Source organism: Monodon monoceros, unplaced genomic scaffold (assembly GCF_005190385.1).
Source record: "Monodon monoceros isolate NGI ecotype Baffin Bay Population unplaced genomic scaffold, NGI_Narwhal_1 Super_Scaffold_21, whole genome shotgun sequence".
Classification (NCBI taxonomy): domain Eukaryota; kingdom Metazoa; phylum Chordata; class Mammalia; order Artiodactyla; family Monodontidae; genus Monodon; species Monodon monoceros.
This window is the reverse complement of record NW_021703778.1, coordinates 96,628,059-96,640,897: the sequence shown is the minus strand read 5'-3', so window position 1 is coordinate 96,640,897 and position 12,839 is coordinate 96,628,059. Positions and strand designations below refer to the sequence as shown.

Sequence of the window (12,839 nt, the reverse complement as noted above, 5' to 3'; positions counted from 1 at the left end):
TTTTATGTGTCAGCCCCAAGAAAAAAATATTTAGGTGAAAAATTCTCACTAATATGCAAAAGGTAAGTTCACACCACTAGGTAAGTTCACAGTACCGTTTAATAAATTATCATATTTGTCCTACCTTGCAACTGAGAAACTTTCATCCAAGATAACAATAATTCTATCACCTTGAATTTATTTAGCACTTATCTTCCAGTGAGCTCATAACATTTAAAAATTGTCAGTTATTTTCATCAACAACAAATGCTTGTGCTAACTTTAAATTCAAACCAGTACACAAACACTATAACTAATGACAGATAAAAGAGTTGCAGGGAAGTTAAATGATGTGCATTAAAATCAGAGTTTAGTCAGTATCAATAGCAAAGTCACAAAGTGTCTGCAAATTCAAATTTACTGCTCAATGATTACATTCCATTTCAACTGAGTAACAAGTAACAGGCTGTCTTGCCCTTTAGCTCTCCAGTCCTTATCTTAAGATGAAGTCATTTAAATATCTCCTTTGACAGTATAAATAACTGTATTACACATCCTCACATAGATGGTTTTTTATTTACTGAATGAACAAATAACTGGGAGTGGATGTGTGCTTAAAAGGTAAACAAGTGTACAGATTTCTAATAGGTGAAAAACGTAGTCAAATATTATTTGTATAAAGCTTTTACTTCTGTTTGGAGATTTTTTTAAACATAGTGAAAATAAATTAATGTACCTTAACAAGTATTAGAAGTTAGTTAGACAATCATGTGGTTATAATGTTACTTAAAGGACATATGTCTGATAACTAAATTTAGAAAAATTAGATTTAGAGTTTACTAATCATATAAACATGGGAGGTTATCATCACTTTTAAAAGAGACATTTTAAAGTAATTATAAATGCAAACTTCAGTGAGAAGCAGATGTCCAAGGGAAATGGCCTAGGGAAGGGAAGGGAAGGGGAGGGGAAGGGAGGGGAGAGAAGGGGAGGGGAGGGGGAGGGGAGGGGGAGGGGCGGGGGAGGGAGAAGGGAGGGGAAGGGAAGAGAACTAACAGCTGCATAGATGAATTAAGGAACTAAAATATAAGTCTTTACCTTGAAGCCTAACTTGACTAAATCATGTCGTTTTAAGGCAGCATGAGTACAGGTCATAGCAATGATTTTGGCTTCTTTCACCAAAAGGTATTTAGATCTGTCTAGTCCACTTCGAAGCAGTTCGGAGGCTCTAAACTCCTATGGAAGTGGGAGAACAATGAGATATTATTTTAGGAAAATAAACAGCTCATGCATACATTCATACAATCCAGTTTATGAGACAATATGAGAAATTAATATAAATATCTCATAAACTAAGCCTAAAGAATCGTAATTCTGTCCATAATTAATAAGGTACTAATTGAGTTCAAATAACTGACAGTCAAGCTACAATTTCGACTGTTTTTTTTTGGTATAAGATAAAATATTTACAGTATCAACAAAAATACTGAATAAAATATCCATCACCATTGTGTCTATATTACTCAAGGTCTCGCCAGGAAAACAGAAACTACTTCAAGCATTCATAACAAAGGGAATTTATTGCAGGGAGCTCGTTATACAGGTGATGGAGGAGCAGAAAAGCCAACCAGGGAATGGCGAAGTAAGCCAGAGACTGGCAACAGCAGGAAATTATGACCATTCCTAGGCTAGGAAGGATGAGGAGGAAGTGCTATCAGAGCCCAGAAACTGGGGTACCAGAATAAGCTGGAACTGCAGTGGGCCAGGCCAGCAGAAACTGGAGCCATGGAAGAGACAAAACCTCAGGCCGAGAGAGCTGGTGCAGAAATATCCTGGCTTCTCTCTTTATTCTATTTTTGCCACATTTCTCATTGGCTAAACCCAGACAAAAGTCAGCTGACATGAGGCTGGGAAATTAAAACTCCAAGGACCAGTCTCAGCCCTGACCATGGCAGAGGATCCCCATAGAGGAGAGGAGGGGAATGGACAGCAGATGGACGTGAGGAGCAAACAAGCCGGTGCAGAGCACCTAATATCAAGTTTTATCAGATCGGAACATTATATCATACTTACTTCAGACTTTTAAACATTGTTTTTTTGTTTTTTAAAAAATAATTAAAGCATCACAGGTACAGGTGGAGGTATCCTGTATATATCCTTCTTCCCACTCTCTCCCCAGGCAGCTACTAGAAATTATATGTTTTTATCCTTTTACATTCTATTTATGTAATCATAAACATACTATAATACTGTTTTGCAGGTTTTAAAATTTTATTTATCATTATCATACTACATATGTATATACATTATTTATTTATTATTCTGTACCTACCATCCATCCATCTCTATCCACCTAACTCACACAATACATCAGTGTTTACTGAACATCTATTACGTGCCAGATATTGTTGTAGGAAGTAGGGGTAAAATCATATCTAAAAGGTACAAAGACTAAAAAAGACACAGTCTTTGCCCTTTTTATATGAAGTAATCCTAAATGTTCTTACTGAGGAGTCTGAGCCTGAATGCGATCCTTTTACAGCATTGCTGTAGTCTTCCAATGATGTTTCCAATAAGGAATGAGAAAACTATGAAGCATCCCAGGGCTCCCTGGGTTCCAAATATATTCTTCTCTGTCCCCTTTATATAGTGGTGATTCTTATTTCACCTTAATAATCAGGAACAGTCATCCTGGCTAACACAGCAACCTCATTTTTTGTTTACAGGTCAAAGGCATAAAGAACTTAGAATGGCCAAATTCCAAATCAAAGAACCATTGTTAAATCTCCTAATGAAAGCATTCCTTTCTTAAATACTAAGACTTTCACACCAGAAAAATGGGGATTCAATTCATATCTTAATTTTTACTTATTTCTTCAACTAGAAAAATAAATGCTTCCAATAATCTCACTTAAAAGTAATAATCTGGTTTGCTAGATTTGAATATTCCACTTACTACATTTTAAAAAAACAACAAACTAAGCTTAAAACCTTTAAAGGAAAGTTAAAAGAACTTGAGAACCCTTACCTCAAGCTGAGTAAAGATTTTCTTAATATGCCTGAAACATCCTTCAGCAATTTCCATGTCTTCTTCATAAGATCGGCCTTTAAAAATGGGTTGAGGGGCATTTGCAAAGTACTCATGAAAAGGGAAGAAAGTGGAGACTTCAGTAACATCTGGCAACGTGTTACCTTTATTTTTCACTTTGCTGATATACTCTTCCCAACGAGACATTACCTGTAAGAAAAAAAGAGACTTGAGGTTAAATTTGCCAGCTCTTATGTTTTAAATAATAAAATAAAAAACGAATTGAGTGAAAATAAGATTTGGTAGGTAAAAGAAAAGGAAAAGAAAAGCAACCTTTGACCCAACAGGACTATTGCTTATCCAAGTCACTGACAGACTGCCCTTCTTTTATAAAAGTAACCTTTAAGGCTGTAGGAAAAAAACCTCTTTGATAAAAAATGTACGGATGGGATGGGAAAGAACCTCAGGATCATCTCATGGGACTTTATCTCAGACATTTCAGATTTTCCATGCATATTCAAAACAATTTATGATTGATGATCAAAAAAAAAAAAAAAACAAACCTCTCTGGACAAAGAAATTCCTCATTTTTTCGCTATCTCAGTTTCTCTCCATATATGGTTAAGTTCAGCTCTAGTAGCTTTTTAATCAATTTAGCACTTGTCAACCCTTCTCCTAGACCTTCATAATTTTTCCAATTCTCTTTAGTATACTTATAAAGAACTTCTGGTTAAGCTGCGTATATATTTGAAAGCTCATTTTATGACTTTTGTGACATAAGTAGTTCAATTACCTCCTGCTATAAATGTTAACTATGGCTCTACTCAGTTCCTACTTAATCTCCATTTTTGTAATTCTCTCAATTTTTCTGTTATAACTTCAGTGTTTCTCAAAGTGTGGTCCTTAGAAAGAATATCTGAAAAGCTAAATAAAAATGTAGATACCTGGTGCCACACCTTACTAAAACAAAGTCTCTGGGGACAGAGCTTGAGAATTCCCTTTTTAAACAACTTTCCCAATGTGATTATTGTGTGTTCAAAACTTTGAGGCCTTCTGAGGCCTCCAGTTCATATTTCTCAAATTTATTACTTCAGGTTCTATAATTTATATATTATTTCTATTACTTTTAAAACTAGCTTTCACTGAGAGCCTAGTGATTTTTATTTTGTGACAAACATGCATTTAAGCATGATCTTTACTCCATTATTCAAAGTTCTCAACAGTCTGAGTCTAATGCAGACAACTTTGCAAGATCATGCATATGTCCCGTGTTTCACAAGGAACCATGAAATCAGCTCATTCTGAACGGACTCAACTGGTCTACCTGCTTATAATGAGCATAAACTCTTTTTTTCATATATATTTTTACAATTTCAGTGTTATGATTTGTACCTAAAACATACAAATAGCATTAGAACAAAGAGAACAAATACAGTTATACATAAATCTTCATTATTTATGTTTAATCCATTTAAAATGATTAGTAAACCAGTTGAATTTTAAAGTTTATTTTTATTTATTTTATTTGGCTTTATATTTCTCATTAATTTTCACACCCCCAAACAAAAGCAAAAACATGCCTCTAAATTGAAGTCAAAGAATTTTTAACTTAAACTCCTACTTTGAAATTAATTCTAAAACAAAATGTACTTCTAGAAATTTAAAAAGGAAGTATGTTTTTCTCCATTACTTGATTAATATGCATAGCAAAAGCAAGTTAAAGAACTGTATTTGTTACCACTGGGTAGCTAGACTGGTTATAGTTCTATAGTAATGGAAAAAAATGAAAACAAAAAAAAAAAAGAGAGAGAGAGACTAGAAGCTTTGCCAATAGCAAGAAAAAAAGAAGAAAAAAGATTTTAAAGTAGCAACATTGGCCTTTCACTGAATGAGTCATCAAGCAAAGTTATTTAGCAAAGAAAAGTGAAGAGAATAGGAAATACAAAATTTAACACTCACAAATATAGCTTTGGCAATAGCATATATTTTAATCTACTCAATAAAAAAGTAAGCTTTCAAGAAAGGATCTCCAGAACCCATCCCAGTTTCCAACTGAAGACCATATTACAATAAAGTGTGATTGTAAAACCCTTAATCTCTTACCTGATATAAGAAGAAATAGCCTGCAGTTTCACAAGTATACGAAGCATCTCCTGGAACCCCTAGACTCTTCTGCAATCGTTTGACTTCTTCTAAAAGCTCTATTCTTCGAGCTAGGACATAATTAACTCTTCCATACCTAAAAATTTCAATTAAGCAAAAGGCAAAATTACATAATGAAGAGACTTGCAAGGAAACTGTCAGCAAAATATTGAAGAAAATCATAACAGAAACGATAAATGGCCAAAGAGAAAAAAAGAACGGTAGAAAACATACGTTTATATTTACTGTAAGTAACAGTTCTTGAGTTATTTTATACTAAAGCTACTTAAAATGTACCCTATGGATCAGGGCTGATCTGCAAATGTGTTAGTGGTCTGTGAGACAGGAAAATCAACTACATTACTAAACACACCTCTAGTTTGGCTTTTTTTTTTTTCTTCATAAAAAGACCTTCACAAAAAAGGAAACACTACAGTGTATTCAGGTGCTAGTTCATCTCATAACAGAATACAGTTTACAGATTGGCTACTCTTAATAGCACTATCATAAAAGTAGATTAGCTCTAAAGGTTTTGAAAAGTAATTTTAAAATTTATTTGATCATTCTTTGGCATAGAGCATGGAGCTTGGCATCTGGACCAAGTATGTTCATAAATGTTTGCTGAATGAGTATGAAAACTAAAATTTGGAGAGTACCCGGCCCAGAGATAGGTAGTTAAGAAAAAAAGTGGAACCAGAATTGGATCCCAAAGCCTACGTATACTCTTTCCACCATAAAAAGTGCCTCCTTCAATCCTTTAACACTAATTAAAAAAAAAAAAAAGAAGCAACATACAATGGAATTCTATGTAATATTTGCTCAATTATTCTGTAAATCCAAAACTATACTAAAAAAAACTACTAATTAATTTTAAAAAGCAAGGTACAGGAACACCTCATTTTATTGTGCTTCACTTTATTGCACTTTGCAGATACTGCATTTTTTACAAATTGAAGGTTTGTGGTAACCCTGCATTGAGCAAGTCTATCAGTGCTGTTTTTTCCAACAGATTTGCTAACTTCATGTCTCTGTGTCACATTTTGGAAATTCTTGAACTATTTCAAACATTTTCATTATTATTACATTTGCTATCTGTGATATGTAATCTTTGATATTACTATTGTCATTGTTTTGGGGTGCCACAAACCATGGCCATGCAAGATGGCAAACTTAACCGATAAATGTTGTGTGTGTGTTCTGATGTGCTCCATCAATTGGCCATTTCCCCGTCTTTCTCCCTCTCCTCAGGCCTCCTTATTCCCTGAGACACAACAATATTGAAGTTAAGGCCAATTAATAACCCTACAATGGCCTCTCAGTGTTCAGTTGCATGTCTCACTTCAAATCAAAAGCTAGAAATGATTAAAGATAGGGAGGAAGGCATGTTGAAAGCTGAGACAGGCCAAAAGCTAGGTCTCTTGTACCAACAGTTAATGAAGTTGTGAACGCACAGGAAAAATTCTTGAAGGGAATTAAAAGTGCTATTCCAGGGACTTCCCTGGTAGCGCAGTGGTTAAAACTCCGCCTGCCAATGCAAGGGACGCACGTTTGATCCCTGGTCCGGGAAGATCCCACGTGCCGTGGAGCAACCAAGTCTGTGCACTACAACTACTGAGCCTGTGCTCTAGGGCCCATGAGCCACAACTACTGAGCCCGCGTGCCACAACTACTGAAGCCCGTGCACCTAGAGCCCATGCTCCACAATAAGAGAAGCCACCACAATGAGAAGCCCGCGCACCACAATGAAGAGTAGCCCCCGCTCACCGCAACTAGAGAAAGCCCACGCGCAGCAACGAAGACCCAACACAGCCAAAAATAAATAAATAAATAAAAATTTTAAAAAGTGCTACTCCAGTGAACACACGAATGATAAGAAAGTAAAACAGCCTTATTGTTGATATGAAAAAAGCTTTAGTGGTTTGGACAGAAGATCAAACTAGCCACAACATTCTCTTAAGCCAAAGCCTAATCCAGACAAAGCAAGGCCATAACTCACTATCTGTAATTCTAGTAAGGTTGAGATAGGTGAGGGAGCAGCAGCAGAAGGGTTTGAATCTAGCCAAGGCTGGTTCATGAGGTTTTAGGAAAGAAGCTGCCTCCAAAACGTAAAAGTGCAGTGTGAAGCAGCAAGTGCTGATGTAGATGCTGCAGCAAGTTATACAAAAGATCTAGCTGTGATAACGAAGGTGGCTACACTAAACAACAGATTTTCAGTGTGGAAAAAATACAGCTTTCTATTAGAAGAAGATGCCGTCTAGGACTTCCATAGCTAGAGAGGAGAAGTCAGTGCCCATCTTCAAAGGTTCAAAGGACAGGCTGACTCTCTTGTTAGGGGCTAATGCTGCTGGTGACTCTAAGTTGAAGCCAATGCTCATTCACCATTCCAGAAATCCTAGGGCCCTTAAGACTTATGCTAAGTCTACTCTGCTTGCGCTCTGTTAATGGAACAAAGCCTGGATGACAGCACATCTGTTTACAACATGGTTTACTGAATATTTTAAGCCCACTGTTTGCACCTCCTGCTCAGGAAAAAGATTCCTTTCAAAATATTACTGCTCATCAACAATGCACCTGGTACCCAAGAACTCTGAAGGAGATGTACAATGAGATTCATGTTGTTTTCAGGCCTGCTAACACAACATCTGTTCTGCAGCCCATGCATCAAGGAGTCATTCGACTTTCAAGTCTTATTATTTAAGAAATACATTTTGTAAGACTATAGCTGTCATAGACAGTGATTCCTCTGATGGTTCTGGGCAAAGTAAACTGAAAACCTTCTGGAAAGGATTCACCATTTTAGATGCCATTAAGGTCATTCATGATTCACTGGAAGAGGTCAAAATATCAAAATTAACAGGAGTTTGGAAGAAGTTGATCCTAACCCTCCTGGATGACTTTCATGGGATTAAGACTTCAGTGGAGGAAAAAAAACTGTAGTTGTGGTAGAAGTAGCAAGAGAACCAGAATCAGAAGTAGAACCTGAAGATGGGACTGAATTGCCTCAATCTCAAGATAACACTTTAACAGATGAGGAGTTGCCTCTTATGGGAGAGCAAAGAAAGAAGTTTCTTGAGATGGAATCTACTCCTGGTGAAGGTGACATGAAGACTGTTGAAATAACCACAAAGGATTTAGAATATTACATAAATTTAGTTGACAAAGTACCAGCAGAGTTTGGTAGGATTGACTCTAATTTTGAAAGAAGTTCTATCGTGGGTAAAATACTACCAAGCAGCATTGCCTGCTACAGAGAAATCAAGATTCAATCCACATGGCAAACTTCACTGCTGTCTCATTTTAGTAAGCTGCCATAGCCCCCCCCCCCACCCCGCCTACCTTCAGCAACCACCACCCTGATCAGTCAGCAGCTATCAACGTTGAGGCAAGACCCTCACCAGCAAAGATTACAGCCTGTTGAAGGCTCAGATGATGCCTAGCATTTTTTAGTAATAAAGTATTTTTTAACTAAGGCATGTACATTGTTTTTTTAAACATAATGCTATTGCATGCTTAGTAGACTATAGTATAGTGTAAACAATACTTTTCTATGCACTGGGAAGCCGAAAAATCCATGTGACTCGCTTTATTGCGATATGCACTTGATTATGATGGTCTGGAACTGAATCTGCAAAGTCTCTGCGGTACGCCTGTACACAATTATAAATAACAGCATAGTTACAGATGATTACTGAAAAAGAGACTAATAAAAACTTGTTTGGGAGAAGTAGCATTACGAGTGATCACTCCCTCTCCGCTATCTTACTAGATACGAAAATTTTTGTTTAGGGAAAGTGATATTAATTTTATTGTGAAACAATAGTCACTATTTTTCTTTTTAATTATGGCAAAGAGAGAAATATGAAATAAATGAACAAACAAGCACACACATTATTAACAAGATCTGGAGCTTGACTTTCCTATCAGAAAGCAAAAAGTACGTTTTTCCTGAGAAACATAGTAGCACCTGAAATCATTTTTAAAATTCTGCTGCTTTTCTATTATAATATCTTTAAATACCAGGAATTGAACTGTACCACACTTATAATTACACTATTTAGCATACCATGAGCACCCATACATTCGATGAATTATGGATTGGTAGATTTTAGAGTTGAGCCCACTTGTGTAAGTTAGGTTTAATAATAAGAAATACCCATGGGAAGAACTCAGGGAAGCATTACAAGCTGATCCAAAATTAAGAATCTTCAGCCCTAAATAAATTAACGTGTTGATCTTGCCCTCTGACTTTTCAGAAGCTAAAATATTTTGGGAGGGGGACCTTCAAGATGGCAGAGGAGTAAGACGTGGAGATCACCTTCCTCCCCACAAATACATCAAAATTACATCTACATGTGGAACAACTCCTACAGAACAGGTGGACGCTGGCAGAAGACCTCAGACCTCCCAAAAGGCAATAAACTCCCCACATACCTGGGTAGGGCAAAAGAAAAAAGGAAAAACAGAGACAAAAGAATAGGGACGGGACCTGCACCACTGGGAGGGAGCTGTGAAGGAGGAAAGGCTTCCACACACTAGAAGCCCCTTCGCGGGCGGAGACTGCGGATGGCGGTGGGGGAAGCTTCGGAGCCGCGGAGGAGAGCACAGCAACAGGGGGGCCAAGGGCAAAGCGGAGAGATTCCCGCACAGAGGATCAGGGCCGACCGGCACTCACCAGCCATAGAGGCTTGTATGCTCACCCACCGAGGCAGGTGGGGGCTGGGAGCTGAGGCTCGGGCTTCAGTCGGATCCCAGGGAGACGACTGGGGTTGGCTGCGTGAACATAGCCTGAAGGGGGCTAGTGCACCACAGCCGGGAGGGAGTCCGGGAAAAAGTCTGGAGCTGCCTAAATGGCAAGAGGTAGTCCGCCTGCTGATGCAGGGGATACGGGTTTGTGCCCCGGTCCGGGAGGACCCCACATGCTGCAGAGTGGCTGGGCCCGTGAGCCATGGCCACTAGGCCTGCATGTGCGGAGCCTGTGCTCCGCAACGGGAGGGGCCGCAACAGTGAGAGGCCCAAGTACAGCAAAAAAAAAAAAAAAAAAAAAAGGCAGAGGCCACTGTTTCGTGGTGCGAGAGAAGAGGGGATTCAGAGCACCACCTAAACGAGCTCCAGAAACGGGCGCGAGTCGTGATTAACAGCGCGGACCCCAGAGACGGGCATGAGACGCTAAGGCTGCTTCTGCAGCCACCAAGAAGCCTGTGTGCAAACACAGGTCACTGTCCACACCCGCCTCCCCTTCCCAACCCCTGGGAGCCTGTGCAGCCCACCACTGCCAGGGTCCCGTGATCCAGGGGCAACTTCCCTGGGAGACCACATGGTGCACCCAGGCTGTTGCAACATCAGGCCAGCCTCTGCCGCCTCAGGCTCACCCCATATTCCAATTGTAACTAGCACACCTCTCCCTCCCCCCGGCCTGAATAAGCAAGAGCCCCCTAATCAGCCACTGCTTTAACCCCCTCCTGTCTGGGCGGTGAACAGATGCCAGAGGGCAACCTATATGCGGAGGTGGGCCAAAATTAAAGCTGAACCCCAAGAGCTGTGCAAACAAAGAGAAAGGGAAACTTCTCCGTGAAGCCTCAGGAGCAGCAGGTTAAATCCCCACAATCAACTTGATGTACCCTGCCTCTCCGGAATACCTGAATAGACAACGAATCATCCCAAAATTGTGGCGGTGGACTTTGGGAGCAACTGTAGACTTGGGGTTTGCTGTCTGTGACTGATTTGTTTCTGATTTTTATGTTTATCTTAGTTTAGTGTTTGTTATCATTAGTGGATTTGTTTCCTGGTTTGGTTGCTCTCTTTTTTATTTTTTTCTTTATTTTAATAACTTAAAAAAATATATATATATATATTTTTCTTCCCTTCTTTCTTTCTTTTTTTCTCCCTTTTATTCTGAGCCATGCGGCTGACAGGGTCTTGGTGCTCCAGCCTGGTGTCAGGCCTGAGCCTCTGAGGTGGGAGAGCCAAGATCAGGACATTGGACCACCAGAGGCCTCCCAGCCCCATGTGATATCAATCGGCAAGAGTTCTCCCACAGATCTCCATCTCAATGTTAAGACCGAGCTCCACCCAACAGCCAGCTAACTCCAGTGCTGGATGCCCCATACCAGACAACTAGCAAGACAGGAACACAACCCCACCCATTAGCAGAAAGGCTGCCTAAAATCATACTAAGTTCACAGAGACCCCAAAACACAACAAATGGACACAGCCCTGCCCTCCAGAAAGACAAAGTCCAGCGCCACCCACCAGACCATAGGCACCAGACTCCTCCACAAGCCACTGAACCAACCTCAGCCACTAGGGGCAGACACCAAAACAACAGGAACTATGAACCTGCAGCCTGCGAAAAGGAGACCCCAAACGCAGTAAGATAAACAGAATGAGAAGACAGAGAAATATGCAGCAGATGCAGAAGCAAGGTAAAAACCCATCAGACCAAATAAATGAAGTGGTAATAGGCAGTCTACCTGAAAAATAATTCAGAGTAATGATAGTAAAGATGATCCCAAATCTTGGAAACACAATGGAGAAAATACAAGAAACATTTAACAAGCACCTAGAAAAACTAAAGAGCAAACAAACAATAATGAACAGCACAATAAATAAAATTTAAAATTCTCTAGAAGGACTCCATAGCAGAATAACAGGCAGAAGAAGGGATAAGTGACCTGGAAGATAAAATAATGGAAATAACTACCATAGAGCAGAATAAAGAAGAAAGAACAAAAAGAATTGAGGACAGTCTCAGAGACCTCTGGGACAACATTAAAAGCAACAACATTAGAATTATATGTGTCCCAGAAGAAGAAGATGAAAAGAAAGGGCCTGAGAAAATATTTGAAGAGATTATAGTTGAAAATTTCCCTAACATGGGAAAGGAAATAGTCAATCAAGTCCAGGAAGCATAGGGAGTCCCATACAGGATAAATCCCAGGGGAAACATGCCAAGACACATATTAATCAAACTATCAAAAAATAAATACAAAGAAAAAATTATTAAAAGCAGCAAGGGAAAAGCAACAAATAACATACAAGGGAATCCCCATAAAGGTTAACAGCTGATCTTTCAGCAGAAACTCTGCAAGCCAGAAGGGACTGGCAGGACATGTTCAAAGTGATGAAAGGGAAAACCTACAACCAAGATTACTCTACCCAGCAAGGATCTCATTCAGATTCAATGGAGAAATTAAAACCTTTACAGACAAGCAAAAGCCAAGAGAATTCAGCACTGCCGAACTAGCCTTACAACAAACACTAAAGGAACTTCTCTAGGCAGGAAACACAAGAGAAGGAAAAGACCTACAAAAACAAACCCAAAACAATTAAGAAAATGGTAATAGGAACATACATATCAATAATTACCTTAAATGTAAATGGATTAAATGCTCCAACCAAAAGACACAGACTGGCTGAATGGATACAAAAACAAGACCCGTATATATGCTGTCTACAAGAGACCCACTTCAGACGTAGGGACACAAACAGACTGAAAGTGAGGGGATGGAAAAAGATATTCCATGCAAATGGAAATCAAAAGAAAGCTGGAGTAGCAATTCTTGTATCAGAAAATATAGACTTTAAAGACTATTACAAGAGACAAAGAAGGACACGACATAATGATCAAGGGATCAATCCAAGAAGAAGATATAACAATTGTAAATATTTATGCATCCAACATAGGAGCTCC

At 39.0% G+C, this 12,839-nt stretch overlaps 1 protein-coding gene across 5 annotated transcripts in view; it reads right to left on the bottom strand.

Moving 5' to 3' along the window:
• Window positions 1-12,839, bottom strand: part of AQR (aquarius intron-binding spliceosomal factor) — a 120,223-nt gene that overhangs the window by 41,475 nt on the left and 65,909 nt on the right. For all 5 annotated transcript variants that reach the window (XR_003795862.1, XM_029237655.1, XM_029237658.1 and 2 more), the window contains 3 exons: window positions 5,111-5,246; window positions 3,008-3,217; window positions 1,078-1,215 (listed from right to left, as the gene is read on the bottom strand). Coding sequence is in view for 4 of the 5 variants with exons in the window: in XM_029237655.1 (XP_029093488.1) it covers window positions 1,078-1,215; window positions 3,008-3,217; window positions 5,111-5,246 (484 nt within the window). In the remaining variant the exon portion in view is untranslated. The remainder of the gene's footprint in view (window positions 1-1,077; window positions 1,216-3,007; window positions 3,218-5,110; window positions 5,247-12,839) is intronic.